The sequence below is a fragment of the Ovis canadensis genome, chromosome 1 (genome assembly GCF_042477335.2).
Source record: "Ovis canadensis isolate MfBH-ARS-UI-01 breed Bighorn chromosome 1, ARS-UI_OviCan_v2, whole genome shotgun sequence".
NCBI lineage: Eukaryota > Metazoa > Chordata > Mammalia > Artiodactyla > Bovidae > Ovis > Ovis canadensis.
Window position 1 is genome coordinate 112,753,432 of NC_091245.1, and position 17,887 is coordinate 112,771,318.

Genomic DNA, 17,887 nt, shown 5'->3' on the forward strand with positions numbered 1-17,887 from the left:
ATGCTGAGGCTGAAATTCTAATATTTTTGTCACATGATGTGAACAGCTGACTCAATGGAAACGCTTGAGGGCAGAAGGAGAAGAGGAAGTCAGAGGATGAGATGGCTGGATGACATTGCTGATGCAATAGACATGAAGTTGGGCAAACTCCAGGAGAAGATGAAGGACAGAGAGGCCTGGTGTGCTACAATCCACAGGGTAGCAAAGAGTCGGACAAGACCAGGCAATTGAACAACAAGAACTTCAAATCTCACTATCAAGTGTTATATATTTAATTTCCTTTTAAAGGTTTGATCAACAAATAAGCCCTCCCAAATACTTATAGAAGGCTTGTAAATCTAACCTATTAAAGTTTTAATTATGGTAATTCTTAATTTGTTTTAAAATATTCAATACCTCATATATACTTGATAAGATTTCCAACTAAAATCCTAAATGTAAATCAATTACTCAACTACATAGTTCAAATCAGAACCACAAAGTTAACTATAACTTTAATAAGCTAAATTTCTCAAACAATGCATATACTTAAACAAATGTATTAATTAATATCTTGAACATGTCTATTCTGAATTCTTTGTCTTTCCAGGACTGAAAGATTCATAACTACAAAGGAAATAATAGTCTCAAGACCAGTTATTCCTTGGGGAACCTTCTCAGCCAAGTATTTTAGTCACTCAATCACATCCCACTCTTTGGAGTGGGACTGTGGCCTACTAGACTTGTCTGTCCTTGGGATTCTCCAGGCAAGAATACTGGAGTAGGTTGCCATTTCATTCTCCAGGGAATCTTCTTGACCCAGGGATCACAGCCGCATCTCCTGCATTGCAGGCAAATTCTTTTACCACTGAGCTATCAAGGAAGTCCTCTCAGCCAAAAGCAGTTGCTTAATGACCAAGCATCACTGAGAAGTTAGCTGAGGTTCTATTTACTTGCTTTGCTGATGCCCTCTAAAACGCTGGTCTCATAGCTTGTGTCCTCTAGACTCAACTTGCTCACTGTGGTGTTATCTAATTCTTCCCCTCCCTGCAATTACAGAACTTGATTTTTCTTTTGCATTTCTTTTGTTCTTAAGATATTTAACTCTATTTCCTTTTAGGTGTAAAGGGTTTTGAACTTGTCAAAATTCTATACTCTTTTCATATTCTTCCAATCTTTAGGAGTTTATACATATTAAAACCCCACACAACATTAAAAGTAAAGTCCAAAAAAGTGCAGTTTTGTAAAATGCAGGGTCAGCCTAATTGCAGAATTCATGAAGAACTTACTAAGGGCTTATGATGAGTCTATGCAACTAAATTTAGGGCTGTGGCTTCAGGATCCAAATCATAGCCCAGGCTGGGGTTTGATGCTCTCTGAGGGCAATGCGCAGTAGATAAAAGCCTATGACTGTGTCTCTTTCCCTGTCTTGCATACACAGATGTGTATAACGGACTTTTGGACTCAGAGGGAGAGGGAGAGGGTGGGATGATTTGGGAGAATGACATTCTAACATGTATACTATCATGTGAATTGAATCGCCAGTCTATGTCTGACGCAGGATGCAGCATGCTTGGGGCTGGTGCATGGGGATGACCCAGACAGTTGTTATGGGGAGGGAGGTGGGAGGGGGGTTCATGTTTGGGAATGCATGTAAGAATTAAAGATTTTAAAATTTAAAAAATAAAAAACTAAAATTAAAAAAAATAAAAAATTTAAAAAAAAAATAAAAAAATAAAAAAGAAAAAAAAAAAAAAAAAAAAGCCTATGACTGGCTGGATTCCAGGACAGCAGCAGGGATTCAAGACATTTTCCAGGCATTTTTACCCTTTGCTGGTTTGGTTCAAGGACACTGAGAAACTGGAGATGCTGGGACCAACCTCCCTCCTCTCTGCCTCCCAGCACTAGGTGCCTTTGCATTAACAGCCAAATGAGAACATTAGCCTTCCTGTATGTGCACAGGGGCTAGGAAAATACAAGACCCCATTTGCTGACTACATTATATCAAAATTCACATTACTTTAGATTTTTACTGTACTTAATTACTATACTTAAATGATACTTCATTTGGAGTCTGTGTATCACAAGACTCATCTATGTTCATAACTTCAAAAAAGGTCCTCCCAATGACATTTCCCTCAATAAGCCTCAGGTGGCTTCCCTGGTGGCTCAGATGGTAAAGCGTCTTCCTGCAATGCAGGAGACCTAGTTTTGATCCCTGGGTCAGGAAGATCCCCTGGAGAAGGAAATGGCGACCCACTCCAGTATTCTTGCCTGGGAAATTCCATGGATAGAGAAGCCCTGTAGGCTACAACCCATGGGATCGCAGAGTCGGACACGACTGAGCGACCTCACTTTCACTTTTCCTCATCTCTAAAATGCGGATATCAGGAGTATCAATGAAGTAGGGTTGATTTGAGAATTGAAAGAGAAAACATATTAAATTTTTGAGAGAAATTAAAGATAAAAAGAGAATTGAAAGAGAAAAGGAGAAAAAGCTCCAAGCACAAAGCCTTACCTATAGTAATTACTCAACAGATATTAGTGATTATTTTTATTATTATCAATACCTTTGTTCTCTCCTCCCACACAGGCTGTCATGCTCTTACCTGGGCTCCCTAAAAGCCCCTTACCTGTCTTCTCATACTGCAGTCTCATTCCTTCCATACACCTTTCACTACTGCTGTTGGAGTAAGCTTTCTACAAGTCCTTGAATCATGCCATTCCTCTGCTTCAAAACACATGCTAGGGCATTCTCTGCTGACTCAGTGGTAAGGAATCCATCTGCCAATGCAGGAGACATGGGTTTGATTTCTGATCCAGGAAGATGCCACGTGCTGTGGAGCAACGAAGCCCACGCACCACACCTACTGAACCCACATGCCGTGACTACTAAAGACCAAGCACTGTAGAGCCTGTGCTCCACAACAAGAGAAGCCAATGCAATAAGAAGTTTGTGCACCACAACTAGAGTAGCCTCCACTTGCCACACTGAGACAAAAAGTCCAAGGAACAATGAAGACCCAGCAGAGCCAAAAATAAATAAAGTTGTCTTTTTTTAAAAAAAAGAAAAACACCTGCTGGATCACCACTGCCTTTAACTTGTTGTCTTAGTCCATTTGGGCCTCTAAAACAAAAATACCATAGACTGGGTTCCTTATAAACAAGAAATTTACTTCTCACAGTTCTGGAAGCTAGGAAGTCAAGGTTTAAGTCACCAGCAGATGTGGTGTCTGGTGAGAGTCTACTTCCTGATTCATAGACAATCATCTCCTCATTGTGTCCTCACATGGCACAAACTCTGGGATCTCCTGTATAAGGATGCTAATCCCATTCTTGAGGGCTCCACTCTCTTGACCTCATCATCTCCCACTTCCTAATACCATCATATTTGGAGTTATATTTCAACACGTAAATGTTAAGGAGACCCAAACATTCAGTCCCTAGCTCCTAGGTTGTAAGACCCTTTATATGGGCTTGGCAACCATTCTTGGCCCCACATCCTGCAGCTCCTCTCTAGACAGCTATGTTTTAGCCACAGGGCCAGTACTAGAGTGAAGTGATAGAGGCACCTAGAGCAGGGGTTCCCCACCCCTGGGCCATGGCCTGTTAGGAACTGGGCCATACAGCAGGAGGTGAGCAGTGGGCAAGTAAGCAAAGCTTCATCCGAATTTGCAGCAGCTCCCCATCGCTCTCATTAACACCTGAGCTCCACCCCCTGTCAGGTCAGCAGTGGCATTAGATTCTCAAAGGAGTGCAAACCCTACTGCACTTGAATCACCCCAAAACCATCCCCCACCCCCCACTTTGCAGAAAAATTGTCTTTCACAAAAAAGATTGGGGACAACTGATCCCCAAATTTAAGGAGACACAAATTTAAGGAGACATTCTCTCTCTCTGGATTGCATCATCAGCATGACCAGCCTCTGGAGAAGCTCTCCATGGGCAGAGGCTGCTCTTCTAATTGTCCTCCCCTTCCTCTCCATCCTCTTAGACTTCCTAGGTTCAAATTCTCATTGACTACAAAACTCAGAGCGAGCTACTTAATCTCTTTGTACTTCAGTTTCCTGTTCTATTCAAGCTAAGTCACTTCAGTTGTGTGACTCTTTGCTACCCTATGGACTGTAGCCCACCAGGCTTCTCTGGCCATGGGACTTAGAGTGTTGACTCTGTCTATAGAGTAGAAATTATTTTTTAAAATAGCCATCTCATAAAGCTGTTGTGAGGACTAATGAATTAATACATGTCAAATATTGGAAGAGAACTCAGCACCCAAAAAGCACTCACTGAATGTTAACTAAAACTACACACTCCACCATCCTGAAGTTTTCAAGTCCTCTAATGTTCCAGCCTAAGTAAATATATGAATCTCAAGGTACAAGAAGTTACAGCTATTACACTGTCAGTTCAAAAGAAGCCAGCATCCCAAGGTAAGATAAAAGGAATTATGTCACCCCCAACCACCAGGACCCAGTGACTCCACAGAGACTGAGCCAGACCTGACTTTGAGTGTTTGAGTGTTTCCTGTGGAGGCACAGGTCAGCAGTGGCCTGCCACAGGGACAGGGGCTCTGGCTGCAGCAGCCCTGGGACATGAAGCATGTGGCATAAGCCCTCTTGGAGGAGGTCACCATTAGCCCCACCATAAAGCCGCCAAGCAGATGATGCACAAACTGCAGAACAATTATATCAAAGAAATTCTCTCACTGTTAAGAAAGTTCTTAAGGACTCACAACAGATTTCCCATCCTGGGAATCTGGCAAAGGGGCTGAGAAATCTCAGGGAATTTGACCTTGGAGGCCAGTGAGATTTGATTACAGAACTCCCACAGGAATGGAGATACAGACTCTTGGAGAGCACAAGCAAAACCTTGTGTGTACCAGGAGCCAGGAGAAAGAAGCAGTGTCCCTATAAGAGACTGAGCCAGACTTGCCTGTGAGTGTCCAGGAGTCTCTAGCGAAGGCATGGGTTGACAAGTGGCCTGCTGTGGGGTCAGGGGCACTGAATACAGCAGTACAGGAGTAAGTCCTTTTGAAAGAGGTCCCCATTACCTCCACCATAGTTTGGTCTCAGGCTAAACAACAGGGAGGGAACACAGACCAACCCATCAACAGAAAATTGATTAAAGGTTTACTGAACCCAGCCCATTAGAATAAGACACAGATTCTCCCACAGTCAGTCTCTCCAATCAGGAAGCTTCCATAAGCCTCTTATCCTTATCCATCAGAGGGCAGACAGAATGAAAACCACAATCACAGAAAACTAACCAAACTGATCACATGGATCACAGCCTTGTCTAACTCAATGAAACTATGAGCCATGCTGTGTAGGATCACTCAAGATGAACAGGTCATGGCAAAAACTTCTGACAAAACGTGATCCAGTGGAGAAGGGAATAGCAAGCCATTTCAATATTGTTGCCTTGAGAACCCCATGAACAGCATGAAAAGGCAAAAAGATATGACACTGAAAGATGAACTCCCCAGGTTGGTAGGTGCCCAATATGCTACTGGAGAGCAGTGGAAAAATAACTCCAGAAAGAATGAAGAGATGGAGCCAAAGTGAAAACAACACCCAGTTGTGGATGTGACTGGTAATGAAAATAAAGTCTGATGCTGTAAAGGAAAATGATGCAGAGGCATCTGGAATGTCAGGTCCATGAATCAAGGCAAATTGGAAGTGGTCAAATAGGAGATGGCAAGAGTGAACATCGACATTTTAGGAATCAGTGAACTAAAATGGACTGGAACGGGCAAATTTAATTCAGATGACCATTGTGTATACTACTGTGGGAAAGAATCCCTCAGAAGAAATGGAGTAGCCCTCATAGTCAGCAAGAGTCTGAAATGCAGTACTTGGGTGCAGTCTCAAAAATGGCAAAATGACCTCTGTTCGTTTCCATTGTAAACCATTCAATATCACAGTAATCCAACTCTATGCCCCAACCACTAACGCTGAAGAAGCTGAAGCTGAACGGTCCTATGAAGACCTACAAGACCTTCTAGAACTAACACCAAAAAAATATGTCCTTTTCATCATAGGGGCCTGGAATGCAAAAGTAGTAAGTCAAGAGATACCTGGAGTTACAGGCACGTTTGGCCTTGGAGTACAAAATGAAGCAGCACAAAGGCTAACAGAGTTTTTCCAAGAGAATGCACTGGTCATAGCAAATGCCCTTTCCCAAATACACAAGAAATGACTCTACACATGGACATCACAGGATGGTCAACACTGAAATCAGATTGATTATATTCTTTGCAACCAAAAATGGAGAAGCTTTATATAGTCAGCAAAAAGAAGACCAGGAGCTGACTGTGGCTCAGATCATGAACTCCTTCCTGCAAAATTCAGACTTAAATTGAAGAAAGTAAGGATAACCTCTAGATCATTCGAGTATGACCTAAATCAAATCCCTTTAGGATTATACAATGGAAGAAACAAATGAATTCAAGGATTAGATCTGACAAACAGAGTACCTGAAGAACTATGGATGGAGGTTTGTGACATTGTACAGGAGGCAACTGTACATAGTCAACAAAGTGATCAAAACTATCCATCCCCAAGAAAAAGAAATGCAAAAGGCAAAATGATTGCCTGAGGAGGCCTTACAAATAGTTGAGAAAAGAAGAGAAGCTAAAAGCAAAGGCAAAAAGAAAAGATATACCCATCTGAATATAAAGTTCCAAAGAATAGCAAGGAGAGATAAGAAAGCCTCCTAATGTGATCAATGCAAAGAAATAGAGGAAAATAATGGAATGGAAGACTAGAGATCTCTTCAAGAAAGTTAGAGATACCAGGGGAATATTTCATGCAAAGATGGGCACAATAAAGGACAAAAATGGTATGGACCTAATAGAAGCAGAAAATATTAAGAAGAGGTGGCAAGAATACACAGAAGAACTATACAAAAAAAAAAAAATCCTAATGACTCAGATAACCATGATGGTGTGATCACTCACCTATAGCCAGACATCCTGGAACTCAAAGTCAACTGGGCCTTAGGAAGCATCACTACGAACAAAGATAGTGGAGGTGATGGAATTCCAGGTGAGCTCTTTCAAATCCTGAAAGATTATGCTATAAAGTGCTGTTGTAGCCACACCTTCCGGGAAACAAACTCACTTCAGAAGGACGATGCAGATAGTGAAGAGCAGTTTATTACACCAGCGGGCCCAAGACAGAGTCTCCTCTTAGCCAAGGACCCTGACCAGCTTCTGTGAAAATCTTTTATACCCTTTGTGTAGGTGTTCAAACCCATCTCCCCAAATTCCTTGAAACCTGCGTAATCAAAGAGAGGTAGATCCAGTCACAATAGCCCCATCACTCATGTGTCATGTGCTTAAACAGTTAAACAACTGGTCATTAATCGATAAGCCCAAGGTTGCTGCTAAGTCACTTCAGTCGTGTCCGACTCTGTGCGACCTAATGGACTGCAGCCCACCAGGCTCCCCCGTCCCTGGAATTCTCCAGGCAAGAACACTGGAGTGGGTTGCCATTTTCCTTCTCCAATGCATGAAAGTGAAACGTGAAAGTGAAGTCACTCAGTTGTGTCCGACTCCATGCGACCCCATGGACTGCAGCCTACCAGGCTCCTCCATCCATGGGTTTTTCCAGGGAAGAGTACTGGAGTGGGGTGCCATTGCCTTCTCCAGGGAGAACATTATACGGAGCCATCAAGTCCCTCAAATACTTTTAAAATCCCCTGTTAGTAGTTTAGCCAAATCTACTAAAATCACACAGCAATGAGCCCTTTACTTTTTCCTAATAGTAGGATCACAAAGCACTGAAGAAAAAATTACTGTGATCAACACAAAGCAATGCAAAATGACTGAAGACAAATGTGTTCAGTTACTCTTTTAAAATCTAACAGTTGTTAATATTGTTTTAAAAACATCAGGTTTTAGATTTAAATCTCTTGCACAAAATTGATGATTCTATCATGTCAGAGATGGATTAGAAAAATGCAAGAATTTAGTGCCTACATCCACTCTCATAGTCCTGTCTGGGAAACGATTCCCCTCCACCTTTTTTTTTTTTTTTTTTTTGGCCCTGCAGTAAGTTGTCCTGAGATTAATGATGAAACATTAGGTAAAATTAGCAAGCTTTTTTCTTCAAATTATATAAAATCACCATTTAAAATATTCTTTAAAAATATTAACAGCTGTTTTCTATCTTGTGCTTGATTCAGAAACAGGTATAAATTTGCTCCTTATAGATCAGAAAAACCCAATGTTACACTCTGATAAGTACAGAAAAAAAATTATGACCTGTCTGGAGATAGGGATGATTAGTAGATGTTTTCTCTTAGGTGACGAGTAATCTAGGTATGACTCTCAGGGTTCCTTTGTCCGGAGTGGGTCTTATCCTTCTGCTGGTGTGTCATTTCCATAGGCACTAAGCACAGAGTTCAGAGTCCATGGAAAAGGCAGCCGCACATGGCCAGCACTGAACAGGCCTAGGACAGAATCCAGGCCCTATGGTCTCCTCCTTCAGTGCTGCACTCAATATGCCAGCAAATCTGAAAAACTCAGCAGTGGCCACAGGACTGGAAAAGGTCAGTTTTCATTCCAATCCCAAAGAAGGTCAATGCCAAAGAATGTTCAAACTACCACACAACTGCACTCATCTCACACGCTAGCAGAGTAATGCTCAAAATTCTCCAAGCCATGCTTCAACAGTACGTGAACTGAGAACTTCCAGATGTTCAAGTTGGATTTAGAAAAGGCAGAGGAACCAGAGATCGTATTGTCAACATCCATTGAATCTTAAAAAAAAAGAAAAGGCTGAGAGCTCCAGAAAAAATCTACTTCTGCTTTACTGACTATGTCAAAGCCTTTGACTGTGTGTATCACAACAAACTATGGAAAATTCTTCAAGAGATGGGAATACCAGAGCACCTGACCTGCCTCCTGAGAAATCTGTATGCAGGTCAAGAAGCACCAGTTAGCACTGGACATGGAACAACAGACTGGTTCCAAATTGGGAAAGGAGTATGTCAAGGCTGTATATTGTCACCCTGCTTATTTAACTTGTATAAGTCCATCTTGCAGAGTCCATCATGAGACATGCTGGACTAGATGAAGCACAAGCTGAAATCAAGATTGCCAGAAGAAATATCAATAATCTCAGATATGCAAATGACACCACTCTTATGGCAGAAACCAAAGAGGAACTAAAAAGCCTCCTGATAAAAGTGAAAGAGGAGAATGAAAAAGTTGGCTTAAAACTCAATAGTCAAAAAACTAAGATCATGGCATCTGATCCCATGACTTCATGGCAAATAGATGGGGAAATAATGGAAACAGTGACAGACTTTATTTTCTTGGACTCCAAAAGCACTGCAGATGGTGACTGTAGCCATGAAATTAAAAGAAGCTAGCACCTTGGAAGTAAAGCTATGACCAACCTAGACAGCATATTAAAAAGCAGAGAGACATCACTTTTCTGACAGAGGTCTGTCTAGTCAAAGCTATGGCTTTTCCAGTAGTCATGTTTGAATGGATGTGAGAGTTGGACCATAAAGAAAGCTGAGCACTGAAGACTTGATGCTTTTGAACTGTGCTGTTGGAGAAGACTCTTGAGAGTCTTTTGGACTGCAAGGAGATTAAACCAGTCAATCCTAAAGGAAATCAGTCCTGAATGTTCAGGGGAGGGACTGATGCTGAAGCTGAAACTCCAGTCTTCTGGCCACCTGATGTGAAGAACTGACATCACTGACAGTATTGGAAAAGACCCTGATGCTGGGAAAGTTTGAAGGCAGGAGAAGGGAAAAACAGAGGATGAGATAGTTGGATGGCATCACAGACTCGATGGACATTAGTTTGAGCTAGCTCTGGGAGTTGGTGATGGACGTGTCCATGGGGGTCACAAAACGTGATTTTGTGACAACTGAGTGATTGAACTTACAACCTACCTTTTCAACTCAATTATACAACTGTCACTTACAATATCCATCCTAAGTGCAGTTTCCCTGGTGCTTTTTCCAGATTAGTTAAGTCTTTCAGTTGCATTGCCAGAAATTCAACACAAACTGGCTTAAGTAAAGTAGGGAATTTGTTGGGTCATAGTATTATTTGTCCATTGCTAGGTAATCAGTTATTACCGGGGACCAGCCCCAGTTGGATCCAGGGTATCCGAAGCGTGGACGACGTTGGCGATAAGAGAATTATTTATTTAGAGATATAGAAGGAGATAAGGAAAGAATGTTGCAGTTAAGAAAATAGAGGAGAGAAAGAGGCTGATATTCCTTGGTTTACACAGAAAGCCAATAAAGTCCCAAGACAAGGGACTTACACCGTTCACGTAGGCTACAGGGGCCTGCTTGAATAGCGGAGGGTGCCCCGCCTTGGGCTCCCTCTCGCATGGGTCTTAGAAGTCTGGGCAGAGAAGTGAACACAGCAAGCCCCTGCACTCCAAGGGATCAGCCTGAAAAACAGAGTAAAAGAGAGAAAGAAAGAAAAAGAGAATTGACACGGGGAGCCAAGCAATGATGAGGCGAGGCCCAAAATTTTATTTTTTCCAGGGAGCTTATATACCTTAAGCTGTACATAGAGAATAATGGAAAATACAAAGTCATGCAGGGTCAGCAGTCCTGACCCTTATCGATACCAGGCTTTCTCTCTGCATACCTATCTGTATACACAGGTCTTAGGTGATTTACATCATCTTCTGGCCAGGAGGCCTATTAGCATTTTATGACCCTTTTCTGATAAAGGTCCGTCAACCAGAAAACTTATTTGCCCTAAAAGTGTTGTTCTTTCCAAAGTCTGGTGCCACTCTCAGAGCACTAAATAAAATTACATTCTTACATAGCAAGGATACAACGATTTATAACAAAGAAAGAGGAGTACAGTGATTTATAACAAAGAGAAAATCCATTAACTCAAAAGTCTAGTATTGCCAACATCAAAACTACTATATTCCTATTTCTGCATCCCAATTACATTGATTAATATCCTCCCAGGTGCCTAAAAGATAAAGGATATGGAGGCCTGGCAGCAATCATTAACTCAACAATGAAACCCTTCACCAATATAATTCTTAGCTCTTTAAGAGACTCTATATCTTTAAGACGTTTTAAGCTTCTGTGCCTCTCACAGTTGGGAGGCTGTAAACAATCACATGCATAGTTGTAAAAGTCTGGGGAAACCTGTCAGGCAAGTTAGAGAGCTATCAAAGGGGTTTGAGCTGAGACATCCTTTTATTTGTAAGGCTCCCCCAGACAGCCATTTTGCTTTTTTGCATTTCATTTCTGTGGGTATGGTCTTGATCCCTGTCTCCTGTACAATGTCACGAACCTCATTCCATAGTTCATCAGGCATTCTACCTATCAGATCTAGGCCCTTAAGTCTATTTCTCACTTCCACTATATAATCATAAGGGATTTTATTTAGGTCATACCTGAATGGTCTAGTGGTTTTCCCTACTTTCTTCAATTTAAGTCTGAATTTGGTAATAAGGAGTTCATGATCTGAGCCACAGTCAGCTCCTGGTCTTGTTTTTGTTGACTGTATAGAGCTTCTCCATCTTTGGCTACAAAGAATATATCTGTCTGATTTTGGTGTTCACCATCTGGTGATGTCCATGTGTAGAGTCTTCTCTTGTGTTGTTGGAAGAGGGTGTTTGCTATGACCAGTGCATTTTCTTGGCAAAACTCTATTAGTCTTTGCCCTGCTTCATTGCGCATTCCAAGGCCAAATTTGCCTGTTACTCCAGGTGTTTCTTGACTTCCTACTTTTGCATAAGAAGAGAAGCAAAAAGCCAAGGAGAAAAGGAAAGATATAAGCATCTGAATTCAGAATTCCAAAGAATAGCAAGAAGAGATAAGAAAGCCTGCCTCAGCCATGTATGCAAAGAAATAGAGGAAAACAACAGATTGGGAAAGACTAGAGATCTCTTCAAGAAAATTAGAGATACCAAGGGAACATTTCATGCAAAGATGGGCTCGATAAAGGACAGAAATGGTATGGACCTAACAGAAGCAGAAGATATTAAGAAGAGATGGCAAGAATACACAGAAGAACTGTACAAAAAAGATCTTCACAAAGCAGATAATCATGGTGGTGTGATCACTCACCTAGAGCCAGACATCCTGGAATGTGAAGTCAAGTGGGCCTTAGAAAGCATCACTACGAACAAAGCTAGTGGAGGTGATGGAATTCCAGTTGAGCTATTTCAAATCCTGAAAGATGATGCTGTGAAAGTGCTGCACTCAATATGCCAGCAAAGTTGGAAAACTCAGCAGTGGCCACAGGACTGGAAAAGGTCAGTTTTCATTCCATTCCCAAAGAAAGGCAATGCCAAAGAATGCTCAAACTACCACACAATTGCACTCATCTCACATGCTAGTAAAGTAATGCTCAAAATTCTCCAAGCCAGGCTTCAGCAATACGTGAACCGTGAACTTCCTGATGTTCAAGATGGCTTTAGAAAAGGCAGAGGAACCAGAGATCAAATTGCCAACATCCACTGGATCATGGAAAAAGCAAGAGTGCTCCAAAAAAATATTTATTTCTGCTTTATTGACTATGCCAGAGCTTTTGACTGTGTGGATCACAATAAACTGTGGAAAATTCTGAAAGAGATGGGAATTCCAGACCACCTGACCTGCCTCTTGAGAAATCTGTATGCAGTCCAGGAAACAACAGTTAGAACTGGACATGAAACAACAGACTGGTTCCAAATAGGAAAAGGAGTACGTCAAGGCTGTATACTGTCACCCTGCTTATTTAACTTATATGCAGAGTACATCATGAGAAACGCTGGACTGGAAGAAACACAAGCTGGAATCAAGATTGCTGGCAGAAATATCAATAACCTCAGATATGCAGATGACACCACCCTTATGGCAGAAAGTGAAGAGAAACTAAAAAGCCTCTTGATGAAAGTGAAAGAGGAGAGTGAAAACGTTGGCTTAAAGCTCAACATTCAGAAAACGAAGATCATGGCATCTGGTCCCATCACTTCATGGGAAATAGATGGGGAAACAGTGGAAACAGTGTCAGACTTTATTTTTGGGGGCTCCAAAATCACTGCAGATGGTGATTGCAGCCATGAAATTAAAAGACGCTTACTCCTTGGAAGAAAAGTTATGACCAATCTAGATAGTATATTCAAAAGCAGAGACATTACTTTGCCGACTAAGGTCCGTCTAGTCAAGGCTATGGTTTTTCCAGTGGTCATGTATGGATGTGAGAGCTGGACTGTAAAGAAGGCTGAGCGCCGAAGAATTGATGCTTTTGAACTGTGGTGTTGGAGAAAACTCTTAAGAGTCCCTTGGACTGCAAGGAGATCCAACCAGTCCATTCTGAAGATCAACCCTGGGATTTCTTTGGAAGGAATGATGCTAAAGCTGAAACTCCAGTACTTTGGCCACCTCATGCAAAGAGTTGACTCATTGGAAAAGTCTTTGATGCTGGGAGGGATTGGGGGTAGGAGAAGAAGGGGATGACAGAGGATGAGATGGCTGCATAACATCACTGACTCGATGGACATGAGTCTGAGTGAACTCCGGGAGTTGGTGATGGACAGGGAGGCCTGGCGTGCTGTGTTTCATGGGGTCACAAAGAGTCAGACACGACTGAGCGACTGAACTGAACTGAACTCCTTTTATATGCAGGAGACTATTAACTGGAGTGCTAAGTTAACTTTTTCCAGAGAAAGGTGGTCGGGGATAGCCCCTGTTAATGTCAGAAGAATGTAGTATAGCAGACAGTAAACAGACAGATTTTGGTTTCGGGGTAGATGCTCGAGCAGAGGACCCCTTGAGACCTGACTCATCTTTGCCTTTCAGGCCTCTTCCTCATGACCTTTGTCATTGGTGGGATCTCCCGTGCTGGCTCCCGGCAAATTATGAAACTTGGCAGCTTAAAACTGTAAACATTTATTATCTCACAGTTTCTATGGATCAAGAATTTAGGCACAGCTTAGCTGGGCGCCTCTGGCTCACAATCCCTCACTAAGCTACAGTCAAGGTGTCAGCCAGGACTACGGTCATTTCAAGGCCCTCCCAGGGGAGGATTCACTTCCAGTTTCACCTCCATGGCTCTTGGAAGGCCTCAAGTTCTCATCAACTATTGACATTAGTTCCTTGCTGGCTGGAGGCCATCCTTACAATGTAATAACCTATCTCCTTGCATGAGGTCAGGGAAGGATGGAGGTGTGAAGGGAGGGTAGAGAGGGTCAGCCCAAAATAGAAGCCACATCTCGTCCCTTCTGACACATTCTACTCACTAGAACCAAGTCACTAAATCCATCTCATACTCAAGAATAGTTCATTACACCAGGGCATGTATTAGTTATCTCTGTCAGGAGGTAGAGATTTTTAAGGGGCATCTTCAGAGCCAAGTTTAGAACTTAATCCTCCTGAGACTGAAGCAAGTTATGCCAGTTATAGGTTTGCAAGTACCGTGAAGGTTAGTAATAGATTTGGGAGCTCTGCCCCAGCCTGAGCATATGGGAGGAGTCTGTGGTGCTTGGTATAAACAGCCCTTGCTGGGACACACACACACACACAGTTGCGGAAGCTGTGGTAAATGCTTCTTCCTTCAGCCCATGATCTGAAAGTAGATCATCATGGCGAGCCCAAGGAGACACACAGATGACTGGGCTCTGCAACCTTTCTCCAAAAAGCCACCGAAGAGTCAACCACACATATTCTCTCCCTACCGAAGAGTCAACCACACATATTCTCTCCCTATCTATGGACCCCTCTCCTCTTCTTGCTCATGGGTAAGTCCACACTGGGGCCACTGGTATTCCCGTGAGGCTGGTCACATTTTTGCTGGGGATTCTAGTTATTTAAGGACTTCCCAGGTGGCACAGTGGTAAAGAATCTGCCTGCAAATGCAGGAGCTGCAGGAGCTGCGGGTTCCATCCCAGGGCTGGGAAGAGCTCCTAGAGGAGGATATGGCATCCCACTCCAGCATTCTTGCCTGAAAAACTCTGTGGACAGAGGAACCTGGTGGGCTACTGTCCTTGGGGTCTCAAAGATTCAGACATGACTGAGCAACTGAGCATGGCACACAGCACTAATTGTTAAAAGCAGGAAACTGTCTTCTTTTGGTAATTTTTCTGTGGGTTCCACCTTACTGTGAGCTCTGTGTGTGTGTGTGTGTGTGTGTGTGAGAGAGAGAGAGAGAGAGAGAGAGAGAGAGAGAGAGAGAGAGAGAGAGAGAGAGTATACATAGTTACACACCATGAGTAGGTAAATTTCTAGCCCCAGACTCAAATAACCCCAGGTTCAGAGTCTATTCCTCTTGCTCTCACATTTTCAAGATAAGAAATGCTGCACGATGAGTTTGTTCCCTGTGCAATGTGGGTAAGACCTGCAGAGGGATACAGGAAAGTTGTCCTGATAACAAATCACCTACCAGTTTCCAAGGGAGGGATAGGACTGCTGCTGCTGCTGCTGCTGCTGCTGCTGTTGCCAAGTCACTTCAGTCGTGTCCAATTCTGTGCGACCCCATAGATGGCAACCCACTAGGCTCCTCTGTCCCTGGGATTCTTCAGGCAAGAACACTGGAGTGGGTTGCCATTTCCTTCTCCAATGCATGAAAGTGAAAAGTGAAAGTGAAGTCTCTCAGTCGTGCCCAACTCAGCAACTCCATGGACTGCAGCCTACAGGCTCCGCTGTCCATGGGATTTTCCAGGCAAAAGTACTGGTGTGAGGTGCCATTGCCTTCTCCGGATAGGACTGCTGGAGCTTCTTTTTATATCCTGCCTTGTTTATCACATGTTTGGAGGCTTCACTGGGGATCTGGAGATGGTCTGGTGGCCCTCAGCTAATTGGCTTCTATCTGAATATCCTTTCTTCCCAACATTCTAGCTCCCCCTGAAGGCCCAATTTCTGCTAGTTTCTGGGAACTTTTCTCAGGAACATGGCCTGAGCCACCTCTCTCCAGTGGGCAGAACTGACCCAGTACCTAGAAAGGATCTCAACCACTGACACAGTGGCAGCTACTGTCCCTCTGGAATTCTGCTTCCTCATCAGGGATTTAGGGAGGATAATGCAGGACAGGGACCTGACAGCAGTAAGGATGAAGTTAGTGGCCAAGCAGTGAGGAGAACTCTAGAAAACTCTCAGATGCATATATAGGGTAGAGGGACCCTAGACCTCAGGCTGCATTTCAGTCTAACCTCTCTTCACTTTCTATTTCATCTTTGTTCACCATAAGAACACAGGTAGCAGCAAGGCTATTTATATTCACACTCAGCTCTTGGGGTGCTTCCTGGTTGTGTTGGATAAACCTGGAATTAGCCACATTCAACAGCATCCAGATGGTCAACACAGTGAATTTCAAACAGTTTGGGGCAGAGAGACATCTCCCTCTGTCTGACATCACCAGTTAGGGTGACCTCAAACCTCACTGTTTTGGTCTAGAAGGCAGTTTTCTTGATGCTTCTGTGTTTCCAAGGAGTGATTTCAGGAACTTAGGAGGCAGTAGGGTGAACAAGTCCAAACCCCTGCCCCCAGCTTTAATATAAGGAATATTCAAAATTAAGTCCTTGTTTCATCATTTATCAGGTGTGTGAGATTCTATTTCTTAAGTGTAGAATACAAACAATAAAATGTACTATGCAAGACTGTTTTATAGATTAAGGATGTATGTGTAAATGCTTGGCATACAGTTGGTGGAAGCTATGTTTGTTATTATAATAATCACTGTTATAAGTACATTATTCAGAAAATATTAAAGGATGGGCAAGTCAAATTCAGTTATCACAATCTTTAAACCCTCCCTTTAATAATTTGGCAAACGATGTAGTTTAAGATAAGATGGATGATACCTGCAACTCCTGTATGGGACCTATGTAGCACTGCTTGCTGCTATAGGATCTGACCTGTGGAAACCACATCCTGCTCCTCCCACTGACATGTGTGTTTTTGTTTACCATTGTGTGTGAGGAGAGACAAGGTCAAGACACATTCATATGCTCCCAGCCAAGACCTACCACCTTCTGGGCTCCCAGGATGGGGTGTCAGTGCTCCCAGCCTCTATACCCCAGGGTATCATCTACCCAGAATCTGGGTTCTGCCACTGATCAACCCTGTAATCTCAGGCAAGTGGCTTAAACTCTCTAAATTTCAGCTCCTTGTCAGAAAAAAAGGGCTGCTGATGAGATTAATTTTGAGAATTCAAATGAATGATTTCTACAAAGTGCCTAACACACATAGCAATCATAAGCAGGGTCTTCCAGATCACAAGAGCTCTTTTCAGTTCAGTTCAGTTCAGTCGCTCAGTCGTGTCTGACTCTTTGCGACCCCATGAATCACAGCATGCCAGGCCTCCCTGTTCATCACCAAATCCCAGAGTTCACTCAGACTCACGTCCATCGAGTCCGTGATGCCATCCAGCCATCTCATCCTTGGTCATCCCCTTCTCCTCCTGCCCCCAATCTTTCCCAGCATCAGAGTCTTTTCTAATGAGTCAACTCTTCGCATGAGGTGGCCAAAGTACTGGAGTTTCAGCTTTAGCATCATTCCTTCCAAAGAAATCCCAGGGTTGATCTCCTTCCGAATGGACTGGTTGGATCTCCTCCCAGTCCAAGGGACCCTCAAGAGTCTTCTCCAACACCACAGTTCAAACGCATCAATTCTTCGGCACTCAGCCTTCTTCACAGTCCAACTCTCACATCCATATGTGACCACAGGAAAAACCATAGCCTTGACTAGACAGAACTTAGTTGGCAAAGTAATGTCTCTGCTTTTGAATATACTATCTAGGTTGGTCATAACTTTGCTTCCAAGGAGTAAGCGTCTTTTAATTTCATGGCTGCAATCACCATCTGCAGTGATTTTGGAGCCCCCCAAAATGAAGTCTGACACTGTTTCCACTGTTTCCCCATCTATTTCCCATGAAGTGATGGGACCAGATGCCATGATCTTCGTTTTCTGAATGTTGAGCTTT

The 17,887-nt window shown here is 42.9% G+C and overlaps 1 protein-coding gene across 1 annotated transcript in view; it reads left to right on the plus strand.

Annotated features, from left to right (window-relative positions):
* Positions 1–14,508: 14,508 nt before the first annotated feature.
* Positions 14,509–17,887, plus strand: part of LOC138438129 (T-lymphocyte surface antigen Ly-9-like) — a 41,099-nt gene continuing 37,720 nt past the window's right edge. Inside the window, 2 exon segments of the mRNA XM_069586358.1 lie at positions 14,509–14,630; positions 14,663–14,708. Coding sequence (XP_069442459.1) covers positions 14,553–14,630; positions 14,663–14,708 — 124 coding nt within the window. The 5' untranslated portion in view covers positions 14,509–14,552.